This window comes from Anopheles cruzii, chromosome 3, assembly GCF_943734635.1.
Source record: "Anopheles cruzii chromosome 3, idAnoCruzAS_RS32_06, whole genome shotgun sequence".
In the NCBI taxonomy this organism is placed as follows: Eukaryota; Metazoa; Arthropoda; class Insecta; order Diptera; family Culicidae; genus Anopheles; species Anopheles cruzii.
This window is the reverse complement of record NC_069145.1, coordinates 72,244,034-72,267,748: the sequence shown is the minus strand read 5'-3', so window position 1 is coordinate 72,267,748 and position 23,715 is coordinate 72,244,034. Positions and strand designations below refer to the sequence as shown.

General features: G+C 50.3%; 3 protein-coding genes across 3 annotated transcripts in view; 2 read left to right on the top strand and 1 right to left on the bottom strand.

The window, feature by feature from the left end:
* Positions 1–5,923, top strand: part of LOC128270921 (frizzled-4) — a 55,688-nt gene extending 49,765 nt beyond the window's left edge. Inside the window, exon 3 of the mRNA XM_053008346.1 lies at positions 4,540–5,923. Within this exon, the coding sequence (XP_052864306.1) occupies positions 4,540–5,234 (695 nt within the window). The 3' untranslated portion in view covers positions 5,235–5,923. The remainder of the gene's footprint in view (positions 1–4,539) is intronic.
* A 1,728-nt stretch (positions 5,924–7,651) lies between these two features.
* On the top strand, positions 7,652–22,444 carry LOC128272564 (chromosome transmission fidelity protein 18 homolog). The gene is made up of 9 exons (XM_053010391.1): positions 7,652–8,304; positions 8,370–8,538; positions 8,601–9,394; positions 9,461–9,680; positions 12,673–13,044; positions 15,928–16,103; positions 16,172–16,577; positions 22,078–22,138; positions 22,344–22,444. Exons 1-9 carry the CDS (start codon positions 7,652–7,654, stop codon positions 22,442–22,444), a joined length of 2,952 nt encoding a protein of 983 aa, XP_052866351.1.
* Positions 9,758–11,935, bottom strand: LOC128272565 (cilia- and flagella-associated protein 206). Its single transcript, XM_053010392.1, has 5 exons — positions 11,275–11,935; positions 10,856–11,217; positions 10,539–10,796; positions 10,314–10,468; positions 9,758–10,253 (listed from the first exon to the last, which is right to left on the bottom strand). Exons 1-5 carry the CDS (start codon positions 11,933–11,935, stop codon positions 9,758–9,760), a joined length of 1,932 nt encoding a protein of 643 aa, XP_052866352.1.
* Positions 22,445–23,715: the final 1,271 nt, after the last annotated feature.

Genomic DNA, 23,715 nt, shown 5'->3' with positions numbered 1-23,715 from the left:
AAGTCATTACCGCACACTTTCCAAGTAATTGAAGGGTGGCACTGGACTGGGCAGGAGGAATGGTACGTGAACGGGTTGCTGCATGCCCGAGGGGCAATCTGAGCTTCGACACGCCTGGTGGTACTGGTGAGGCCGTGCAGGACCTCCGGTCTTCGGTCGGTGGGCCGTTCTATTTACATGATTAACATTTAAGCGGCTCATATTGCACGCTAGGGTCCAACCGACCGACCCGGCTTCACGGGATCCGGATCATGCCCTCGAGGTGTCACCACGGGCTTGCGGTGGTGCCCCGAAGTGATTAGTCCGCTCAATATGTTACACTTTTTTCGCTTCGCGGATGTTTGCTCATCTGGATACGCCCTGGTGTTGGTCCTGGAGGCATGTAAAACATCGTCCCGTGTAAACATCTTGCGACCGCGTTCCACAAATCCATAACGACGACAACAACCTCTCAATGGCCCATGGTAGTTCAGTCGCTTTATTTTCTACAACAACAACACGCTAGTCCAACGCGACGGCGTGCATGGGAGTTCCCTTGACGCCGAGTCCGGTCACCTTGAAGAGCGCACCGGCCGGGGCCGGTTGTGGCGATTTGAATTCCTTCGCGGACGTCGTCACGAAGAGGACGTCCAGATTGGGGCCACCGAATGCGGCCGATGTCACCTGTTCGCACGGCAGCTTAATCTCCAGTTCCACCTTGCCCGTACTGTAAACAACAAGAAGCGTTGTAGAATCGGACCAAGCGCCTAAACCTTAACGCCGTTACTCACGTGGAGTTGACCTTGTAGACGGTGGAACCACCGAAGGTGGCGACGTACAGCGATCCTTCCGCATCGATGGTCATACCGTCCGGAACGAATGCTGGTCGCTCGCCGTCAACACGGAAGTCCACGACGACTCGCTCGTTAGCTGAGGGTCGATAAACAAACAACAAACTGAATGGCGGTCACCAACTCACTCGGGATGGTCGCGAAACTTACACAGATCGCCATTCGCGTCCACTTGGTACTCCTTCACGTCCAGATCGCACGAATCGATGTAGTACAACCGATCGCCGGCCGCATTCCAGCAGAGTCCGTTCGAGACACCGATGCTCTTCTTCAGCGTTACGAACCGGCCACCGTCGGTGGGGTCGTAGCGATAGAAGGTACCGAGGCGCATCTCGAAGATATCACCCTTCGCTTCCAGCCGCATGGTACCGGCGTAGAGGCGGCCCTTGCTGTCGACCTTCCCATCGTTGAACCGGTTGTCTGGCATGTCCGGTTCGACCTCACCGACCGTTCGCACGAAAGTGGCCGTCTCCGAGCGACCATCCCAATCGATCAGCGTCACCGTGCGGAAGGTGCCGATAAGAAAATGACGATCGTTGCCTTTCACCGGCACGATGAAACCGATCACCGGGAAACCCTCTAGAAGATCACGTTTTGAATGTTGGAAAATAAGCACACAGCACACCAGAAAAGGGTACACGTCACTTACCGATGGTAGCGTTGTAGGTTTTGTTCTCTGCGTAGTCATAGCGATGAATTGATCCGCCGTATATGTCGTTGTAGTACAGACTCTGGCGCTCCACATCCCAGTGAGGACCTACCGAAAAGGAAGCACAATGATCATTCACTGCTGGTACCAAAACCTGTGGCCAGTCGCGGTCACAATCTCTGGCACGCACCTTCACCGAGCACTGACAGTGGCGACGGAACCTGTTCAACCTTGTACGAGGACATCGCGATGATGGTGGACGGTCTTGTAGAAACTATTTAGTTTTCTTGTTACTCTCTTTATAGATTAAAGCATTGCTTTAATAGGGTCAAAGAATTGAGATCAACTTCCTAAACTGAATCTCAGTGGACCTCAGTGGTATGCTAGTAGTAATTCATTGTTAAACTCCTATGTAAATCATCGTATGACACAATACATCACCACTACTCCTACTATACTAGTTGTGTCCCAAAATGCAAATTATAGAAATCCTTGCCAGCACCTTGAAGCCGATCGTGAAAGATCTCCATTATGTGGGGCCCAACCAAGGGTTAATTTGTGAACTGCTCAGAACCCACTCGCGCACACCTGCCCGGTGCAACTCGGTTTTGCGCCCCATTATGCGTCATGCTGCACCGTACTGCACCGAAGGCCTGCAGTTGGCTTCGTTTCTTGACACCAATGGATGGCGGAGAGCAACCGTCCGCAAGTCCGCATAAGCAAATTCAATTCCGACGACTCGCTCCGCGCCACAAACAGTTTCAATCCACGAGCGATCGAAGTCTGGCGTACGAAGCGCGACGGATGGCTGACGAAGACGGAGGTGGCAAGCATGAAACATTGCATCGTCCCCTCGAAAGTGCATTCCAGCTGTTCCATTTGCATTCGCCGAGTGCGGTTTCTTTACCTTGTTTTTTTTTTTGACTTGCCAATCACTTTCGCAGAGCGCGAGAAAAAAGCCAAAAGAGCGAATTATGGTCGTCCATCGTGCTCGCTGCCAGTTTTCCATTTCCATTCTCGGCTCTTCGATTTCGGCCGGTGGGGCGGGGGACCTTCGGTTTTCTTGTGGTTCTTTGCTTCCCGCGCTGACCACGGCTGAGGTGAGATTTTAACAGCCTCATTCGTGCCAGCTTTGGCACACACTCGGCACTGCGCGTTTTGTGCGTTTCCTTGTGGTGCGCTGATGTTGAAGAAGCCCCTTACGCGATCGCCGTGTTTCGAGAGGAGATGCACTCAGCAGTAGCCGCCGTCCCCGCGCAGTGTACTTGACCTCGACCCGCCCCCTGCTCGACCCGTCTCGGGTGGGAAGGCGCGAACTGTCGCCATTCGGGGTGCCGTTTTTCCGCAATTTATGCGTCGACGAGGTTAAACGTCGTCCTCGTTGCGGAAACGAGCTGCCGAAGGGAACGTGTTGGGCCCCGGGGGCGCGGGCGTTCACTTCCCGTTTTAATGCGAATTTATTGTACACGGTTTGCCCATTTTTGAGTTTCAGACTCTTGTCCGAAAAAGACTTCAGACAGCACCAAAAACCCATTTCGGAACTCGCAGTTCGCAAGTCGCATGAAGTTGCCTGGCGGGAGGATCCGGCTCCCGAAAGCTACGGCCCTATTTTCCGTCTTGAGTTATTTATTATCGTAATCGCGCGATCGCGATCTAGTATCACAACTCACTTTTTAACACATTTGCGTAAAATGAAGTAAATTTTCTCGTGGCGAACGCAGGAACGCGTAAGTATTAGGGTGAGTGTTCCGGGTGATCTTACCAAAGCCATCTCTCGATCCCTCACCGATCGCCACCCCATGTGGAGCCACTTAATCAGCGAGCGCACTCTTAGAAGCCGCCCGCTAGCTATGGCACCCTCCAAATCGATCCAAACGCTCCGTTGGTAGGGAAAACATCGGATTTTCCGGCTGAACCGCACCGGGCCGGGTCGTATTTTTGATAAAAGCCTAGCATTTCATCACCTGCCGCGGCAGCAGCGGGCCGTGCTCCTCGCGATGTTTGTTCTTCGTGATTAATTACAACAAATACTCCGTTCGGCTGCTTAAAACTGCTCTCAACTCTGCTGAATGCTTTCCTTTCCTAGGAAAATCGAAAAAACCCTGCCAGTCTGGGGCCCGTACACGCAATTTACGATACGATTCGTACTCGCTCTCTCACACACACCGACACTCTGACTCTGGGCAGTGTTTGGTTTGGAGGGGCCCTTCTACTAACGGTCCGACCTAACGAGCATCGGACAGTGTTGATCAGCCGACCAGCCGGCCAATGCTGGGCACCTGCTGTCCGATCACGAGACGCACCAGGGAGCAGCCCCACCCGGACTTATGTTTGGCCTCGTTCCAACTAACCGGCCATCAATTATTAAGTGGTTTGGAGGTTTTCGAACCCATTTTGAGAGAGGTTTGCAATGGTCTGTGTTCCCGGTTTTGGTGTCATCTTTACATCTCTATTGTTTGCACTGGATTTTGGATCAACCGAATATGAATCCTAATTGGTGCCTGGTCGGGTTCGCGCCATTGCGTTCCAAAGTTGAGCTAAAGAAATAAATTCTCCAAACGCTCCGTTCTGAACCTCGAACCATCGACCCGGCTCGGAACACGTGTGAAATGTCAGCATCACACCCGATGGAAATGCTTTACCCTGCCGTCCCGGTATCCCAATGCCCTAGGAACCCCCACCGACGTGGAGGGATCCGACGGCGGCGGGTTGAGCTATGCCCGATTTGCACACCGTGAGCTGATGTTTATTTATTATTCCGTAATTTATTGTTTGATTTTGTTTGGATAATTAATTCGTTTGGGTTTTTTTTCCTATCCGGCCCGCTCTTCGTTGCTTATCCGACGGTTCCGAGCCGTCTGCCGCATTCCCAAGGTGATTTCCCAATTCCATCCTTCGACTTCCCGGCTTCTTTAGGTTGTTAGTTTTTTGGCCACGAAAACCAATTAACATTCTCCCACTGGCCGGAAGTAACTCAGTTTTTTGAAACCGTTGTTTTTTACGTTCGTTTTTGCGTTTAACTAATGTATCCGAATTCGTGTTTTCGCTCCCTCCCGGCAGGATCCTGTTTCATTGGAAACCAATCCGACAAGGCGCTGCTAACGTTCGTGATCGTGCCGCTGCTGGCGAGCTGGGTCATCGGGTCCGGCTACCTCTTCACCGCGTACCTCCGGAAGCGATCGGCCGCCCTGTCGGCCGTTCACAACCTGCCGGTCCACATCCACGGGATGGGCAAGTTCCTGTTCATCTACACCGTTCCGACGGCCGCCCTGCTCATGCTGATGTTCTACGAGTACGCGGCCCGCGAGAACTGGCTCCAGTTGCCGCACCCGTCGCTGGAACCGGCCCTCCCATCGCGGGCTCCCCTCTGGCCGTTCCTGTTGCGTGCGTTCATTGAGCTGCTCGTCGGAGTGCTGGCCTCGGCGTGGGCCGTCGGTCCCCGGATTGTGGGGCTGTGCCGCGGGAGCACGGGCCGAAATGTGCCGACGAAACTGGCCGGACCGGCGGTCTACAAGCAACCGCCACCGAAACTGAGCGCCTTCGCGGCCACCGCACCCTCGACTTACTCGACCGCCTCCTACCAGACCGTGTGCCCCCAGAATTCGCTCGTCTCGGTGTCGATTGGGAAGCTGCCGCCCGTGCGCCACTCTTCGGCCCGCAAGTACCAGTCCCATTCGCACATCAACCGGAAACCGCGGGGCTACAAGATGTCCACGCAAACGATCAGCCTCACCGGCCACGAGACGGTCCTGTGAGCAAGCAGGCGTTCGGCCGGGCGGCGCGCCCCGGGCTCCAGGAGAACCACGTTGTGATATTATTGTTAGAGTTTAAATTATTACCGAAAAGTCGTTTGAAAGGCAGAGGAGAATGCTAAAGAAGAAGGCGCGCGAAAAGGGAACGCGCGTGTAATGATGATCAGAAAAGGAACCTTCGACGGCCCCTGTGTGGCCGCCGAAGGACGCGCGAAGGACGAAGGAAGAATGGTGGCGCATAGCATGAAAATCATTTACTTCGCGATGCTTAAAAGTTAGGGTTTCATGATGAGGTTCTGTCCAACGGTGAGGTTCTGTAGGTTTTTACAGCTGCGATGCGGGACCTCTTCGTCGCTGATTTGCCTTAACGAAGTGTCAGCGCGCGCGCGCGCGCAGGGAACGCGGTGGCGCAGGGTGTCGACGACGCCGGTGCGCCATAAACATGGCGTCTTGCGTTTTCTGTTTTTATTTTTCGCTTTGCGTTTTATGTTTGCGTTTATACTTTCGCATGATGCACCCGGGCCTGGCCCCCCCAACCAGCTCAACCGATCGATGAAAGTGATCGTGTACGGTTTAGCATTTTCGAAAATTTACAACGATGTTCTCTCCGTTTTGGGGGCATAATTTATTGGCCACTGCTGGTTTCGTTTTTGATTTGTTAAACTGCTTTTAATACTAGGCCCCCCTTTCGGTTGTAAGCCTGGCGTTGATGATTGTACTATAAATTTAACGAAACTTTGTGCTGCGATCGATCCTCTTCCGGCTCCGCGGCCGAATGCACCACCGGCACCAGTTTACGAGCCTCTGGTTTATTATTTCCCGTTTCGCGGGCTTCATTAAGTGGAGTCCCCCCGTTCATCGCGCCTCCGGCCGTGAACCACGCACTGTTGCAGCGCATCTCCCAAGCCTGATGGCGATGATTGCACCATCACCGAGGTATAGAGAGAAACCCGGCCACCGAGCCCGGTGGTAAAACGGTTCGCCAAAATATGATGCCCGCCGGGCGCCAAGCCAAGTGGTTTGCAAAGATGCAAAACAAGAGCCCTTTCCATGCCCTTTTCGGGACGCTGAATGGTGCTTCGCTTTCAGCCACAGCCAATCGTCCGGCATGACGCACAAAAGTGGAGTTGTATCGCCTCCGTTGTGGGTCCGTTTTGGTCTACAATTGATTGGATTTTCAACTCCTCTGCTGCCCGCTAATTCGCCTATGGCTGTGGAATTTTGCCCTGCATCTGTTGCAATTGGCGACAAGGGTTTGCGAATGCGCACCGTAATGGGATCGTGAAAAGTTCGACGATGAAATTGTGCTTCCAAAGAGTTTCTTCTCCGGCAACGACACCCTGCACCGCTTGCGATCGAGTGCCTTCGAAGTCTTCGTCCATTCGCAACCCATCAACGATCGTTTTCCAGCCTCAACAGTTGAGTAACCACAAGCGCTGGTTGAACATTAGAAATCGACAAATTAGAATCAGTAAAACTCAAACGAAGGACCCCCGCGAATCACATCGTTACGTAAAACGATACCCTGTATATCTTCATCTCGTAGCGAGATTTTACTAGTAGAGTGCTAGAGTAGGTGTAGAGTAGAGGCAAGAGTATCCTATTTCAGTGTTTAGAGTGTAACGCCTTCCTTCACGGCGAGGCAACGGGTCTTCGTCTACGTTCTGTGCCATTGTTTGGTTAGGTGTCTTGTGTGTACATATTTTTTCTACTAGACTGCGTTACCTTGCGTTTAAAGTTGTACTTCGAGCTTATTTGCTTACTAATTAGAGCTAGAAAAAATGCGCACTTACTTAATGGAAGTGAAGAGTATTGAAAACAAGTACTGAAACGGAATGCTTAAAAATCGTTCACTATGCTTGACAATAAACCGCTATATAAAGTTCAATGAAACTCTTAACTTCTGAGTGTATTTCGAAACGCTTAGACAAACTAAGTGTAATAAAATATAAGTTGTAAACCTATTATTGTAATTGTTTAACTAATTAACGTATTGACGGACCATCGAAAGAAACAGGAAATAATAGAAATCGATTGAAATATTGACAGACAGTTACATTTTTGTTCAAATGCCGTTCTCTTTTCGTCTGATTCTACCCATTTCTCGCGGCAGTTTCCCTACGTTTCTGGTCTCAAACTTTTGATTGGTAGTGTCCAGAAGACGGTGCGTTTCTCACACGCCAGATGGCGCTAAAAAGTTCGCCCGTTCGCCCGTTCGCCGCCATCGGGCGAAATCGCAATGGTGTTGTTTACGAATGGCGGAGAAACTCGCAGACGAGAGACACAATAATGGCGCCAGAATAAACGTCAACAGACCCGCATTCGTTGTGTTGTGTTATTTTGCGTTTCGTATTTGTCCATTTATGGCCGTGAATCAGCAGTTCTTCTAGTGTCTAGTGAAGTCAAAAGCACAGTCAAAAATGGACTTTTATCCCACGGAAGAGGAGGAGTTTGAGATGGCCTACGGTGATGATCTGGAGGCAATGGAAGAGATGGATGAACCACAACCGGGCCCCTCCTCGAAAGCGGGCCCATCGGTTACACGAACTCCATCAGGGACGCCTCGTCCCGGTAGGGCTGTGAGTGTGGCCAACGGACACGCCACACCATCTCAGCTTGCAACGATCGCCGAAAGTCCCATCGCGGCGAGTCCGGCCCTTTCCGTTATTTCACACGGCACCACTCACAGGCGCCTTTTCGACACACCGGGGCCATCCTCCCGGATGGCGTATGGCCGCGCCGCGTCAACCCCATTCCCCGGTGCGCCGGCTACGGGCGGGGGCAACGATGCACTGCAAACGCTGCAACAAATGGATGCCAATCCAAGGAAGCGTCGGCTAGAGGCCCTGTTCGGTGACATTCAGGATATCGAAGAGGAACCGTTCGAGTACGAGTATAGCTCGCAAAAGAAAACCAAGACGGAAGAGGAGCAGGACATGGAACTGATCGAGCGGATACTGGAGGCCCGCCGAAGGTTCCACTCCGTCGCTAACCCCGCCAAGCCGATGTTTCTTTCGAGAGCGGAAGAGCTTCACCGATTCAAACAGAACAATCTTGCATACGAACCTCCCAAGTAGGCTGCGGGATTTTGGTTATCTTTTTCCTCTTTCTAACAAATGTTTCTTGATTCCTTCGCAGATGGCCATCGTTAACGCTGAAACGGAGTGATAAAACTTGCATCTACGTTCGGTTTCACTCGGAGGACTTTGAGAAACAGCAAATCGATGAGATTAATTGTGCCAAAGATGGCTACCACGGTTTACTGGGCGCGGAAAAGGAACGCATTTGGCGGGAAGCGAACGAAATTGTAAGTAAAAATTTAATTTTTTGAAGAGGTATCATTTAAATGGCTCCCATTTTTCTCTGCAGGTAGCAAAACGTCTCATTGACACGCCACCGAACGCTCTCCCGGAACCAGAAGTGAACGCATTCGAGATACCCACCGAAACAAACGTGCTCTGGGTGGAAAAGTATCGTCCACGACGGTACGTTGATCTGCTGTCCGATGAAACTACGAACCGTAGTCTACTGCAGTGGCTCAAGCTGTGGGATAAAGTTGTCTTCAATCGAGAGCCGAAAACGCGAAAGGACACTAAACAGTTAAATAGTTTTAACAAGAAAACCGGTCGCTTCGAGTCCAACGGGGGCTGGATCAAGGGTCAACGGAAGGCACGCTCAACCCTGAACACCGAGCTCGACGATCACGGGTGTCCGGTGCAGAAAGTGGCACTGCTTTGTGGGCCACCGGGTCTGGGAAAAACTACACTCGCACACACGATCGCCCGTCACGCCGGATACGCGGTGCGTGAAGTGAACGCTTCGGATGACCGTAACCCGGAAGCATTCCGCTTGGTGCTGGAAAATGGAACGCAGATGAAATCGGTGCTCAATGGGGAGAAGCGCCCGAACTGCATCGTGCTGGACGAAATCGACGGAGCACCGCTGCCGGCGATAGAGTTTTTGCTTCGTTTCATTTCTGGCAACGTAACGCAAAAAGGAGCAGGATCGAAGAAGCCCGGGAAGGCCGGACGCGATAAGTTCATATTGAAGCGACCGATAATCTGCATCTGCAATGATATGTACGCACCGGCATTGCGACAACTGCGTCAGGTGGCGTTTGTGGTAAACTTTCCACCCACGGAAAATGTCCGGCTCGCGGATCGGTAACCTATTTCCCCGTACCAACTGTCGATTGTCTTTGGGTTTCATTCCGCTTTCCATTCCTCTAGATTGCTGGCGATCGCCAAACGAGAGAGCATAACGACCGATCTGACGTCGATGCTGGCACTGGCCGAAAAGACGGGCAACGATGTGCGCGCCTGCCTATCGATGTTGCAGTTCTACGCCTGCGCCAAGAAGCCGATCCGTCTGACGGATGTGCTAAAGTGTAGCGTGGGCCAAAAGGATCGCAAGAAGGGACTGTTTTCGATCTGGTCATCAATCTTTCAGGTACGCAACGCGGTAACGGTCACTATCAAACTCACACTCTCTATTTCATGCCTATGGGTCTCGCTCACTTTCCACTTCTAACGTTCGCCGCTGCGTCCAAAAGCGGAACGACTTGTCTCGGCCAGCGTTAGAGCATATATTTTCAACGGTGACGGAGCTGACGGTGCTAGCATCTTAACGCCGGCAGTTGATCGCCGAGGCTCGGACGCATCCGTTCCGCGGGTGGTGCGTGTCTGCGTAGACTGCGATTTGGCGGGATAGATTTGGGTCGACTTTGGCAGGGCACGGCACGATTCAAGTGTTTGCATCGAGCTCGTACGTTTGGTGCGTAGATTGGCCAAACGGATCGCTTCTCGACGATAGTCCCACACATTCCAGCGGTATTCGCGATCGATACACGACGGAACCGGGTGCAAGTCCGTCTGTACCTCCTGCTCGCAGGTGGTCGTAATTTTCATCTGAAATCCCTCACTTCGAGGAGCATCGTACGCTGCCAGCAGCTTGTCGTACAGGTTTAATAGCGAAATGAGATGGATTTTCTTGCGAACCGTTTCGACGATCTTGTAGAAGTATCTGTTCAGGGGAGAGACACAGTATCGGTAAGAAGCATCAGAATACAGAACTTGTCCTTACTTGTTTGGATCCTCGTCGAAAAATACGAACGGTTCGGGAATGTTGAATAAAAAGTGCTCCTTGTGGACTCGGCAAACTCCCATCTCAACACTGCCCGGCATCAGCAATCCTTTCCCTTCGGCCATGTGCCAGAGGCAAAACTTGAGCAGCTCAATCTGACCATCGGAAACGATGAATAATTTATCTTTGACCGTCGTTTAGCTTCGAAGAAATGCTACCATTTACCTGCATGCTCTCTTCGTACGCCACGATCTCGCAATGGTTCGCTTCCACCAGCTCGAGCCGTTTGTTCTTCACTTTGTTCAGTCGATCCACGTCGGTTTGTATCTGACATTCGCCTAGCAGCCGGTAAGCGGCATCATCAAAACTAACGCAGCGCTCGGTCAGGTTCGTCAGCATATTACTGATTTGGTTCATCTCCGACAGGAGGAATATGAAATTTTGAAACTGCAGCCACACACGGGTCAGCTCCGAAAATTTTGGCTGTAAAGAGATGATTGGCCGTGGACTTTCTCATCATTCACCATAGTTCAACTACTCACAAACACACGGTCGGTGGGAATGGCTGTCCGGAACTGGACTGCTTCGTGAATGCGCAGCAGTTTTGCTTCGTACTCTTGCTTACAGCTATCGATGTTGACCTTGATCGATGCCAGTTCGTCGATCAGCTTCCGAGTGTACACCTCGTGCTGTCGGTACATGATCAGTAGATCCTTGATCGTTTCGAAGTCATCTGGTGTTATGTTTTCCGGTAGCAGCGTAATGATGGACCGATTGCGCAAATCATAAGCGATGGCGGCATTGAGGGCACTCGTGAGCAAGTTTACTTTGTCCATAATTTCGCATAGCGTAATCTGGAGGATCGATTTCGTTGATTCGTGCGACTGATCGAGCACTTTCGGCACTAGAGTGATGTTAGGGGGGGTTAGCATTTAACACTGCCAGGGGTAACGCTACTTACAATCGGCCATTCCGTTTGCCGTGTTGCCGGAGTGTTTGTTGAAAATACGAATTCCCGCCACAATCTCGCGGATGTCCTTCAGTGCCATCAAACGGTCCTTCCGATCGAGTGTCACGAACTTGGCCTTGTCACTCCGGGACATGACCGAGTTCAATGCTCGCATCGTTTCGCTAATCACGTTCTTGCACTCCGGGTTCCCGAGGCCCATGTTCATCACGATATCCAGAATGACCTTATTGAACACGTCATCCTGTTCGTCCTTCGTAATCACATCGACATCAATGATTTCTTTCGTCAGTGCAAACGTTTTCGCCTGCAAGTTTCGCGCGTGCTTTTCAATGATTTCGTCTTTAGCGAAAAAGTTTCCCAGGAAGTGAGCCTGCATTTTAAGCGTGATTAGACGAGGCGAACGGTCGTCGGCTAGCAGAGCACAGCAAGCTTCGACAAAGTCGTCGTGATTGCGGCGATCGGCACTGACCGTTTCCATGAACAGCTCAAACCGTGGGTCAAGGCTGAGCAGGTTCGTCACAAAATGTACCAACGGTCTGTCGTACCGGATGCTACGGCGTTCGCAGTTACGATAAATTTCTTGCAACAGCGGCGACAAGGCTTCGTTGTGCTCGAGCAGTTGCACCTTGGGTGCGTTCACGTAGGCCGACATCACTCTGCTGCTGTTGCTGCTGCTGCTGTATGCTATTTCACTGAATGCACAATCACTTCTGCCCGACTGTGGCGAATAAACGGCAGCCACCCCGGAACTTGCGACGATATTGAAGCAATGTTTTATCGGTAGCCAAGGTTAGGAGCTTTTGAATAATGTGGCGGCCTCGGCGTTGTGCATGGTTATGATATATGCGCGTTGCTACGACACACTGCTGTCCCTTACGCTGGTTGCTATGGAATGTTGTTTGTATGACTAGCGCTGCCGCCTGTCCATCGCAGAAAACAGCTGACAAGGCAATCGATGGAAACGAAACATTTGTCATAAGTGTGAGAGAGGGGCCGCTGCCAGTCCGTTACGTGATTGGAGTTCATTAACCGAACCATATTGGCATAAAATTGAATGTCCTACTTCCGCCGACATAAACTTTAGCCACAACAGGTTTCAATCAAAACGATGGTAGTACGTTCAACATAGTTATATTTTATTACCGTTCGTATCCTACAAACAAAGTAGGGGATAAGTGATTAACTTCACGAACGGTTTCATGTTAAATCAATCAAAGTAAGCAACAGGAAAGAGGAGAGTGACATGTAACAGGTTCGCCGGAACGCTCACGAAAGCTGTCGGACCCTTTGCTAATTTATTTCAAAGTCAGAATAACTGTAAAATGATTTTGTGGGTAATTTAGCTTTACTACTTCGTTTTAATAATGTTGTGCTTTGTGTTTCTTTAAGATTCAACGGCCAAAGAAGACGATCACCGAGGATCCAAACGCGACGGTGACTGAGCTCGTCACTTTGACCGACATGTCCGCTACGACCCGGATGTCGAATGTGCTCGGGGTGGTTAGCATGGCCGGCGATTACGAGCGTCTGATGCAGGGAGTGTACGAAAACTATCTGCACCAGAAGATGCCCGATGCGGATATGTGCGGTGTGGCCGAGGCTACGGAATGGTTCTGCTTCAACGATCGTCTGCAGCGTACCGTTAACCAGCTGCAAAACTATTCCGTCTATCCGTACCTGGCGTACGCATTCGTCATGTGGCACTATCTGTTTGCCACCATGTCCTGGCCGAAAATCAATTTTCCCAGTAAAGGATACGAGGTAAGAACGGCAAAGGGTGTCTCAGTTTCCCCAGCGTTACAGTTCCTTTCAACCGCTGCATGCTGCTAGGAGCGCGGTCTTTTAATGGAGTATCGTGTAAGATAAAATTATGCTTTCCATTACGCTATTTTACGGCGCAATGGTGGCTCTGTGGTGCGCAAACGAACCTTGAGATGGTTGGCATTTCAAATGGTTACTATAAATTCCCGTCCCAATGCACATGTTTTACAAAATGTCCCATCATCTTCCATCAATCCGATCTTTCGGTCCTGCACGCTTCCACTGTTGAATGGCCCTTGTGCGGTACGGCGCACTGTGTTGATAATCGTTTTGTCGTTAGTGTTTTATTAATTACTTCCGTCCGACGGTGCGCTAGATTGGCCATGGGTGGTTTCGCGGCGTCTGGAGTGTTGGCGTGGCGCTACATCGCCGAGTGTGCTGCAGGATGCAATCTAAATAGGAATCTCTAATTTCCTGCGGTGACCTCTGACGAGGCCTTGGCGCTACTATAGCGATCACTATGGGCAATGTGATCGAGCATGAGCCTTTAGCAAAAGAAGATGATTAACTTTCAACAATTTATCTGTGTGTTTATATTAAGATTTGTTACTACTATCTTTGTTAGGTAAGAAAATGGCCCATTTGCTTAAAATATGGGGATTTTTTCAATTTTTTATGCCAAAAATAGACACGAAAGCTGATACCATTCTACTCACATGGTCACAAATCTTGCCACAGCGAAGTGATAATGCGCCCCTTGTTCGAATCCCTCTTCCGGTCAAACCCTAACGAGCAAGCCGCGTCAAGTGTTGGAGGGCACTTTACGTCTTTCACGCCCACCTCGTCGGCGGGTGTCAATTGCAGCAGCTTCGTGCGGTATAGGCCCCGTACAGGATCCCCAGCACGAACGTCAACCTCGCCCCGAGGCAACTGCGCCACGGCCACGGTTCCCGGAGCCCTCTGATTGAGCTTTTCATTTTGAGAGGATACACCGTCGTCACGTTTACTGAAAATAACCGCGACCACAACAAGCCACCGGCACCGCTCGGCCCGAGGTATCGCGTCTCGCGCATCCCGCGTGTGTGTGTGTGGTGCTGAGGCCTGGCTGCCCGGGTTGCCTCTGCACCCGGCACCCGGTTAATAGAATACACACAGTTTAAACATAATTTACACCATTTTAAATAATTCTTTTTGTACTTTCGCCCTCTTGAAGCCGCGGAGACGGCCGGCGGGAGGAGGCAGGTTCTCTTTAGAGCGCACCTTCGTACAAGCGCCGTTGTTGACACGGGAAATAGCATCTTGAAGCCCGAGGAGCGCCGGATGGTGCAATGAGATTCTTTTGCCCGTGTGCCGTCCGCTTTTGTGCCGCTCGCTCCAGGCTTGTGTTCCTGGTTTTCCTGCTGAAGAGATAATTAGAAAGCCAGGCTCCGAAGTCTTCGTACGTGTATAAGTAAATAACGGTTATAATGCGGTTTTTTCCACACGGCTCCAGCCGGTTCCTTTCCCGCCCCGTGCACGACGCTGTCCAGCAAATCTCGGGCGCTGGCGCTGGTGCTATATGCCACCTGCGCTAATTGAGCTCATAATCGGGTCGTGCATGTAGCGGTGGCAACAATTTTGCCGCACGCGAACCTCTGGGGAAGCCGGGACATTTTCTTCGAAACACTCATCAAACGCCTTTTAGTAGCATTATTGTCGATGTGTATTTTTTCCCCATCTTTTGTTCACTGTTTTGCACTGCTTTTTTTTGGAGAAGCTCTTAGTCTAATGAGGTTCCGGCCGAGAACGCAAGCCAGGTGAGCGAAAACGGGTTCTTGGGCGCGAACCCGCGAGATGGTGTCGGTAAGACAAGCCCCGACGGAAGACGGTATCGGAAAGCGGTGTGTTTGCGTCACGCGCACTTCATCACGGTCGGATTTTCTCCAGTCCGGTTTTACGGGGCACGAAAGGGAAATTGTATGACAAAAAATAAATTAGGACAAAACCACCACCCTCCCCCAGCTGGCCATTCACCACGGTGGGCATCTCCGTCACACGATCGCTGTGGAAGATTGGAGTTTTTCTTCCTCTTAGAATGTTTGCATTTTTCGGGCGTGAAGCTGATTTTAATTTAGCCCATTTTTTTGTGCGAACAGAAAAGCAAGAATATTAATCCTTCCCGCTTTTTTCGAATCTCGGTCCCACCGCATATTTTTTCCCCCCCACGGTGCCCTGTGGCCCCGTATCGGTGCTGTTTGTGAGGCTTTTTGGCCGAGTGAGGTAGGGAAAAAATTGAGCCCCACCCGGTGGCAGCTTGGCACGAGGCAACCGAAAAGAAAATCCACTCCGACCGTGACCGAACCGCGGAGGGCAACGGAACAGGCTACGCGTGGCACACGGCGGACCCTTTCGCGGATGAAGTTTGGCGAGTGTTTTCATGAAATGATTCTATTAATTATTCAATATTCATTTAGCCCCTCACGGCGAGCGGTTGGTGTGTGTGTGTGTGTGTGCAACAGGATCGGCAACAGAACAAAAACAAGAAACGAACGAAGGAAAAGCCCGAAAAGGGGCCGGTCGAACCGTCGAAATGAAGTTTTTCTCACAGATTTTCACTTTTCATTTCTTTTGCTGTTTCGTGCCGTGTCCCGTTAATGCAATCCCGGCGTTACACGGCGCTGGCGGCCCCATCAGGGATCAGAGGCTTAAGCGAAATTGCGTTGGATAATTTATATAATTTCCTTCGTTTGTTTTTGGCCTTCGCCTTTCCTCGGAAGCCTTTGCCTGCGTTCGGTGGGAAAGTTTTATTGTTCGTCCTGTTCCTTGGGCCAATAAGGTTGTGCACGTTTTGCTCCAGATTCCGATATCGATACCAATTTGATGGCAATTTAATATCACTCGCAGCACTCGCAAAAGCTGCTCGGCACGAAGCTCGTACTGACCGGCCTGCGGAAAGGTTTATCGGCCCATCTGAAGGGTATCGGCGATGGGGCCACGGTCCTGCTCGACACGGTACCGATGCTGAAGCGCGTCATCAACCCCACGTTACGATCGGTCTCGCTGCAGCTGCTCACCGCAAAGTAAGTAGCGCGCAGAGGTGGAAGCTTTTCTGCATCGTTGCATTTGCTGGTTTGTTTGTTTTTTGCAGAGAAAAATCCGACCTCACGCACACGGTCGAGGTGATGGCCGACTTTGGGCTCAACTACATCCAACTCAAGACCCCGGAGGGTACGTACCAGTATCAGCTGAACCCGGATCTCGAGCAGCTGTGCCAGTTTGGCGGAACGACAGGTCCGGGCTCGAACTACTTTGGCAAGCAGATTGTGGCGCGAGAGGTCGAGCTGGAGCAAATGCGACGGGCACAACCGAAAATAACGGGTACGGCCGTTGCAGCAGCTAGCAAGACGGGCGCGAATCGATCCAATTGTACGAAGGAGAACGCCAATCCCGCTGGCGATGGTGGCGCTGTCGGTAAGCGTAAGGAAGCCACCGATCTACCGAACCATCTGAGGACACTGAAACCGAAGCAAATTCTGCAGAAAACGGTGCAAGTGGTAAGTACCTTATTTCGTAACCGGGCGTTTGTAGCGGGTTCGGGAAAAAGAATCATACAGTCTATTACCTGTTTCCAATTTATATGGAAACGATGATTGAAAATTGAGCACAATCAATCGACAACCGATGGCGTAGTGGAGGCCACCCTGTTCAGGTGTGCGGGTTCCCCGGATTCAATGAAATTTGGAAACATCGAAAGTACACACCATCCGCGTCGTACAATTGTCATCTGAAGGGAGGATCGCGGCGGATGCTTCCTCTTTCGGATCGGTTCTCTGTTCTGTTTATGGTCAAAACAGTGAGCCCGAAAAGAACTCCGTACGATGTGCGAAAGTGCTTTCTTGCTGAACTATGTACGTACGCCGGCGTACATAGCGCAAAGGGGGCTACACCTAGAACGTGCCACCGACCGCCGGAGGCAGCCACATCTTCAAAACACTGCACTCAATCACTTTTGTTTGCTGCCCGCCTGGCTGCCTCTCCGCGGAGGTTCGGCTCTATTGCCATTAGCTTTCGTTGATTGATTATTCTATCACAATTTTCCGTCCGCGATCCGGTGTCATGCGCCACCGTTCGTTCGAGCGGTACTGTTGCCAAATGTGCGAAGGGGTTCCTATTGTTGTGCTGCGTGGCCCGTCCCGCGAACCCCCTAGAGAGCGTTCGATTATTATGTTTATGAGCATGAATTGCATAACATCTCGCAACGTCTTGCAGAATTTGAATAGATTTATGAAGGAACCGTCCTCTCTTCCGATGTCAGGATCATCGATCTTCATGGACGGTTATTACACACTATTGGTGCCATTTCTTAGAAACGATTTTTTATTCTTACCTAGAAGGCAATGACAATCGGACACCATTTTTTGCAGGCTGCAGGCCTCGAAAATAACCAATCACTCGCAGGAGCGTCACCGGTGAAGATCATCCCCGTTCCCGTTGCTCCGGTATTCAAATAGTATTTTCAATTTTCATACAATTTCGCGCTCAATATTGATTTCAATTTACTTTCGCCAAACGAGCGCGGCCAAGCGAGATTCGGGAACCAGGTGCAATCCGTACCGTGATGCCGTGGAGTCCTTTTTTTATGCTCGACTTCCTGGGCGACGAATGTTGCCGATATCGATTTACGCGGTAGAGCGTTATTTTGGCCGGGCGCAGCAAACACCGGCGAGGGACACCGAAAATGGCGGTAGCCGGATCTTATGGATTTATTCATTTCTTTTTAAACCAACTCCCCGCCCCCCGTACAACCCGTTGGGTGTCGTTCCGGTCCTGGGCGGTTCCGGCACGAACGACCGCCGGCGGCTTTGGTGGACAACTTTCTTCCTCGGTCGAGTTAGGTCGAGCAATATAAGTTAGGCCGCCGGGGAATGCGCATGTGGGGCGGAATGATTTTTCACCCGTCCGATGATCCGATAGTGTGGCACAGCCACCCTGCCATGGGTGCTTTCATCTTATTCTTGGCCCCGGCGAAGAGGACGAAGCACTCACCCGTGTGCGCGGGCGGCAAGGATAAATAAAATAAAGCGAATAAATATACAATCGAGCGAAAGTGTGACTCGCCGACTCACTGGGGAACGGAAGAGCTGTGCGGGGTGCGGCCACTTCTGGGCGGGATGGAAAAAGTGGGAGTGTGTATTGCCGCGAGATCTCCGGTGGAACGTGGCATGAAAAATTGTAGACAATTTTCGATACATTTGCCACCCCTTTTTCTTCCGCCGGCTCTCTCTCTCTCTCTGTGGCTCTCTCGGTCGGTGTCGTTTCGCAAGCAACCTTCCGCCACTGGCCAGAAGGCTCCTTCGTCCTTGGTAGTAGTTGGTAGAGTTTTTATTTATGTTTTGGCCCGCTCACCCAAAGCCCGCACAAAGAAATCTTTCAAGTTCTTCGTCGTCTTCGGGGGATCGATCCGGAAACATGGAATGAGAAGGACTGGCAGAGGGTAATTTAGAGATATGCCATCAAGGATCAATTTGCGATGTGTGTGTGCGTGTTTGTATGTGTTTTTTTATTATTCAGATTGATTGCACACATCCTACTCGCTCTCGGGGCTACCCCTTTCTTTCGCCAGTCGCCTCGCTGGCGCAGCCCAAGGGCTTTTGGGAGCGAATGACTGTTCCGAAAATAAGACGAATGTTTCTACTTACCACCGTCCCGAGTGCTTGGCACAAGAGAGTCAACATTCAGGGGGGGCTGTGGGCCGAGTGTGTATTCTGTTTTTATTAGCTTCATCTACTTACTGGAAGATGGCCGCCGCCGGTTACACGCAGCGTCAAGCGTGAGTACGCCCTTCTATTTCGGTATCTGGGCCTACATGAATCGCTCTATTCGTTTACTAAAATAATCGTAAAAAGTATTCCAAACAGCCTTTTGTTGCAAAAATTGGCATGAAAATGACTCAAGGGAACGCAAATGGTATGTATTTTTCTTTGTTAAAATTCTGTTTTACTTTACTCAAATCTGTTCCGGTCTTGCTTCCACATCGTATTGGTTCATCGCTTATCCCATCGTGTTGACTGAAGATGGGAAATGTGTCATATACGACAATATTGTGCGAAAAAGATTGTGGTCAAATCGTGACGAAGCAGCTCAAACGGTGGACAGAATTAACGGCCAGGAAGGTTCTACTGTAGGTATTTGGTGGGACCTGAAAGGAATCATTTATTATGAGTTGCTTGCGTATGGCAAAAACTAAAGACAGATCTTTACTGTCAATAATTGGACTGTTTGATGAGCCAGCCACTTCTATGAGCCATTATGAAGTTACCTGTAAAATGGCCACAAGTTATACAACAAAACGGAGCATATTTCATGCCCAGCTCGGACATGTCAGTGATCAAAATGTGCAAAATAAGAAAAAGTCTCGCATTTGTAAAAATACTTACTACAACGTAAAGACCAGAACTATCATTTCAACTCGTCCTAGCTCGTTTGCTGTTGTTGTTGGTTCGTTATGATGTTTTACGAAAGTTCTTTCCGTCTCGGAGCGGCCCCCGCGAAGAATGCATAAATATTCAATTGGCCACTTACGATAGTTTCGGTCACCATTAGCATACAACAATTCACTCAAGGCGTAATTGTGCAACTTTATTGTGGTGGCGCGCGAGCACGTTTGCGGCAACCTCTAATGATGGCCAGCCAAGCAGAAGATGGTGGTTGATAATGCACAAAATCGTTTTCTCCGTTGGCCAACCCACCCTGGATCCGACCCTGCTCCATGAACTCTAATGGGCGAACCTTAAGGGCGAGAAGGGCACCCTCAACCCGCCAACCAACCAACGGAACGGGAACCGGATACCATTAGAGGATTTATTATTTGCCATCGAGCGACGCGGACCGGGCCAAGGAGGGCCAAAGGTCGACGCGGGGACGGGTGGATCGGAACATCGGCACAGGATACATTTGCGTTTGCTGACTGCTTAATAAAAATAAGATCATTTAGTGGCCCGATAGCCACCGAGTGGCCACACTGGCGAGACGGGGAAACGAACGGGCGACGCGGAATGCATAGCTTAGCATAACGAAGCGACCGACAGGGTTTGCCCTACGCCACGCCCTGTGTGAGAATGTGTGAGCGCAGGGGGCTATCATATTATTCCTCAACACCATTACGATGGACTCCTGGACTCACGCTGGTGGCCGCTCACGTTCGCGTCGCTTCCGTTTGCTTCTTGGGACTGCTCTGCGGGAAGAGATCGGCGCACATCCGGTCGGTCCAGCGTGGAGCCCGCAAAATTGCAGAGCTCGCCGGAAACGTAAATCTTTCACTGTCCACGTCCGTTTTTCGGTCGTGTTCCGGAAGTTGCTGGCGTTGGCCGGTGGTCCCGCTCTGTTGGTGGTCCTCTGATCCCACTCTCTCTCTCTCTCTCTCTTCCTGCTCGTGAGTTGGAAACAATTTTCTTCAATAATACGAAAACCCATTTAGGCAATAAAATAATGAAGATTATCAAATGGTGCCAAACACAGAGCGCGCGCTCATGTTCGATGTCAGGTTAGCTCGTGTGTCCAATCAGGCCTTCGTTTACGGGCGATAATTGCCGGCCCTCCCGAAACGATCAAGACGAAACGAACAAAATAAAACCATCTCGGGCCCCGGGACGACTACGCTCGAAAAGATTGAAGCACCGGGGCCACGCCAATGGGATGGGATGGCAATTTTTCTTCGCCAAACTCCGGCCCGGCCACGTCTTCTGGTGCTATCGTCGATTAGGTGCTTCCTCAAAGGAAACCACATTCCTCTTCGGTGACCCTCGAGGGGAGGCGCGGGCAGGCGGACAGGCCGGAGGACCATAAAGAGGCAATAAAAGTAATCATCCTTTTCTTGCTATGGACTTCCGGTTATTTTGGGAGTATTTTTTGTCGGTTGTTGTTGTTGGATGGCTGGCTGGCTCTTCTGGTGCGCTAGTTGAGGCCGCGCTAGGTGGCCTGTGGTCGCCCCAAGATAGAGTTGAAGATGTGCTCCCCGCCGGTCATCGCCGCTTCATCGCCGACCGGAAGTCGTTGCGAAGGAAGAAGGCGAATCCGGACGATCCGGAGCGGAATCGAGACGCTGATCCCCAGCTAGCAGTAATTTTGGGATATACTTTACTTTCTCGGGGGGTGTGTGAAAATAATAACACACATACACACACGGACACACGGACACGCAGGCGACCCTTAAATGTGTTCTGGGTCCGAGCGTGTTCCGAGCGTAATTCAGTGTGTTAAACAATTTTCCGAGTAACGGAAACCCAAACGAAGGGAAATTCGGTTGATTTATTTTTATTGCATCTTAACGATGTAGAGAAGCGACGCGAAACGTGGCCCCGGTGGGGAGAGAGAGCAAAACCGCTTCGAAAGCGAAACAGTTTCTTCACAATGAACCGCCGGCCGTGTAAGTGGGGAATTGATTACCGCTTTCGGTGAGTGTTTCGGCGATCGTTCCGATAATGGACATTGAACCCCACTTTCGGCCGGAAACAACAGGTTAAGCTGCAGTACCACCGGCTTTTGATTTTATTTATAGCAAATGTGACATTTAAACTTTCCATAGCTGTAAGTTGTTGGTGTGTTTGTATCGAATTCGTCCCCATCGAGGGTCGGGGCGCGTTCAGGAGTTCGATTGAAAGTGGAGTTCTCTTGGTGCCAACTTTTGCAAAAACTTTTCTCGGATCTCCCCGGTGACCGGAGGAACCCGGGACCAGTGGATCCAGCGACCGACGGGCGATGCCATTTATATTGTTTAAGTTCAAATTAGGTGTCAATTTGCGCGAGCTTACGGTAAAAACCTTGCCCGAAGAGAAATGGGGCGCTCTGTTGGCCTGGCCAACTGGGGCCCCGAGCCGAGGCCGAAAGAAAAAAGTGTCCGTCTGACCTTTGTCCTTTGTTGTCAGGAAGGAATCGGTAACGGAGAGAGGACGTCTTTGTTGACCGGTCCGATAATCCTTTCAATTTTTCCTCCCATTTTTCTTTGCTTTTCTGATTCGACTTTTTCTGACTTTCTTTTCGTCCGACTGGCCGCAGGTTTCGAAGGACTTTTTCGGGCGTATCTCGACGAAGGAAACGGCACTGTCGGTCAAGGAAGGTAAGTGTGCTGTGTGTTTGTGACAAATCAAATTGTTTATGTGGCTGGAGATCGCAATCCGCATTTGCGGGCTGTTCGATGGTGTGTTTTCTTAGTTCGCAAAGAAATCACAACGTCAGCCGTCTCGAAGCCGCGTGTGACGATAATCCGATGAGGTGAACAAAACTCGAATGGCTTGAAAAAAACGCATCCTTCGCTTTTCTAGGTGGAACCGACGCCATCGTCAAAAGCCCCATCTGGTACCGGTACAAGGAGGGTTTCAACAATGCCGTGAGGAAGGACGTTACCCTGAAGGACCTAATGTGAACGTAGTGAAAAATACATGAAAGTCGGGTTAGGATAATAAGTTACAATAAAAAAAAGGGGTAGCGATCAAGATCAAAAGTTCTTTGTTGGCCACCACCATCATTTTGATGGCTCTAAACAGCGACATCATATCAATAATTCAATATTACTGTCTGTAAATAAATGTAATTGCTGATATGTGGCATCTATTCGGTCTTAATTCGTTTTCAATTCGAAATACAAGTCGATGTTTGGCCGACAACTTTCGACAGCGTTTACCATGAAAATCTTAAGCGATGGCCCCCACAAAAATTGAACTTCAGTGGAAAAATATGCATCGGTTAGGTTCTCTACACCTTTTCTTTCGTGCGATGCGTGAAGTAAGGATTTGTTGCGGAAACTTCCAAAGGCTTATAGTTTGTATTGATCACACGTTTGTGATGTTAGTTCGGAATTCGCTCTGTGCTGAGCCAGACAAGAATTATTGTTTCTCAAGCGAATAAAGCTTAACGAGCTTCGTAAAGGGATTCAGAGACGGTGACCATTTTCGGCTATTCGTATCGGATTGAAAGAACAACTCTTGGCGTTTGGTTTTGAATATGTTCCGTTTTATTGTGTTATTGTATTGTTAGTGAACTAGAACTGATCGGCTGACTGTTAGTGCAAACTCGCCAGCCCTCGGGCCCACGTGGGCTGCGTGCTGCGTTGCGCTTTGCTCGTATTTGACGAACTCGTGTGTTGCTTCTACTGAATTACATGCAAAGTGCGTTAAACTCTCGGGTTTTCGAACCAATTCTGTACACTCAATCGATACGACGACGCATCGCTTCGGAGAAAGTTACTTTTAGAATACTTTTCGCCACACTCTTCATTAACGTTTGCGTTGTTTGTATTCTCCGGTTCGGGTTCGGAACTGGGACACTGGAAATCGCACGTGGCCGTCAGTAAAATCTTATGTCTACCATTATTTGCGGCCTCGCGGAAGAGGAAACTGACCTACTTACGGGAAGCTTACGAACTGTGTTATACTGTTGATTGATCGGAATATCGTGAGACGATACGGAATAACGTGAACGGGACCGCGTGTCGAAGGCGTGCCTCAGAACTGCGCTGCTTTACCTTATTCGTACGTTTATTGCTAGAGAATACTGTGTGTCGGGCGCGCTATGTACAAATACCTTTTTCCATGTCCTTTTTCCAATAACTACAATCCGTACAAAATTATAACTATGATAATCACGGAACAAATGATAACACGAGTTTATTGTTTCTTAGTATAACAATCGACCTGA

What these genes read in the sequence shown, in the direction of transcription:
- LOC128272564 (XM_053010391.1), top strand. Translation starts at nt 7,652, where the DNA reads ATGGACTTTTATCCCACGGAAGAGGAGGAGTTTGAGATGGCCTACGGT. An exon ending in AATGTCCGGCTCGCGGATCG is followed by an intron (nt 9,395 to 9,460) that starts GTAACCTATTTC and finishes CCATTCCTCTAG; the next exon opens with ATTGCTGGCGATCGCCAAAC. An exon ending in TCTGGTCATCAATCTTTCAG is followed by an intron (nt 9,681 to 12,672) that starts GTACGCAACGCG and finishes TGTTTCTTTAAG; the next exon opens with ATTCAACGGCCAAAGAAGAC.
- LOC128272565 (XM_053010392.1), bottom strand. Translation starts at nt 11,935, where the DNA reads ATGTCGGCCTACGTGAACGCACCCAAGGTGCAACTGCTCGAGCACAAC. An exon ending in GGCAAACGGAATGGCCGATT is followed by an intron (nt 11,218 to 11,274) that starts GTAAGTAGCGTT and finishes ACATCACTCTAG; the next exon opens with TGCCGAAAGTGCTCGATCAG. An exon ending in TTCGACGAGGATCCAAACAA is followed by an intron (nt 10,254 to 10,313) that starts GTAAGGACAAGT and finishes TCCCCTGAACAG; the next exon opens with ATACTTCTACAAGATCGTCG.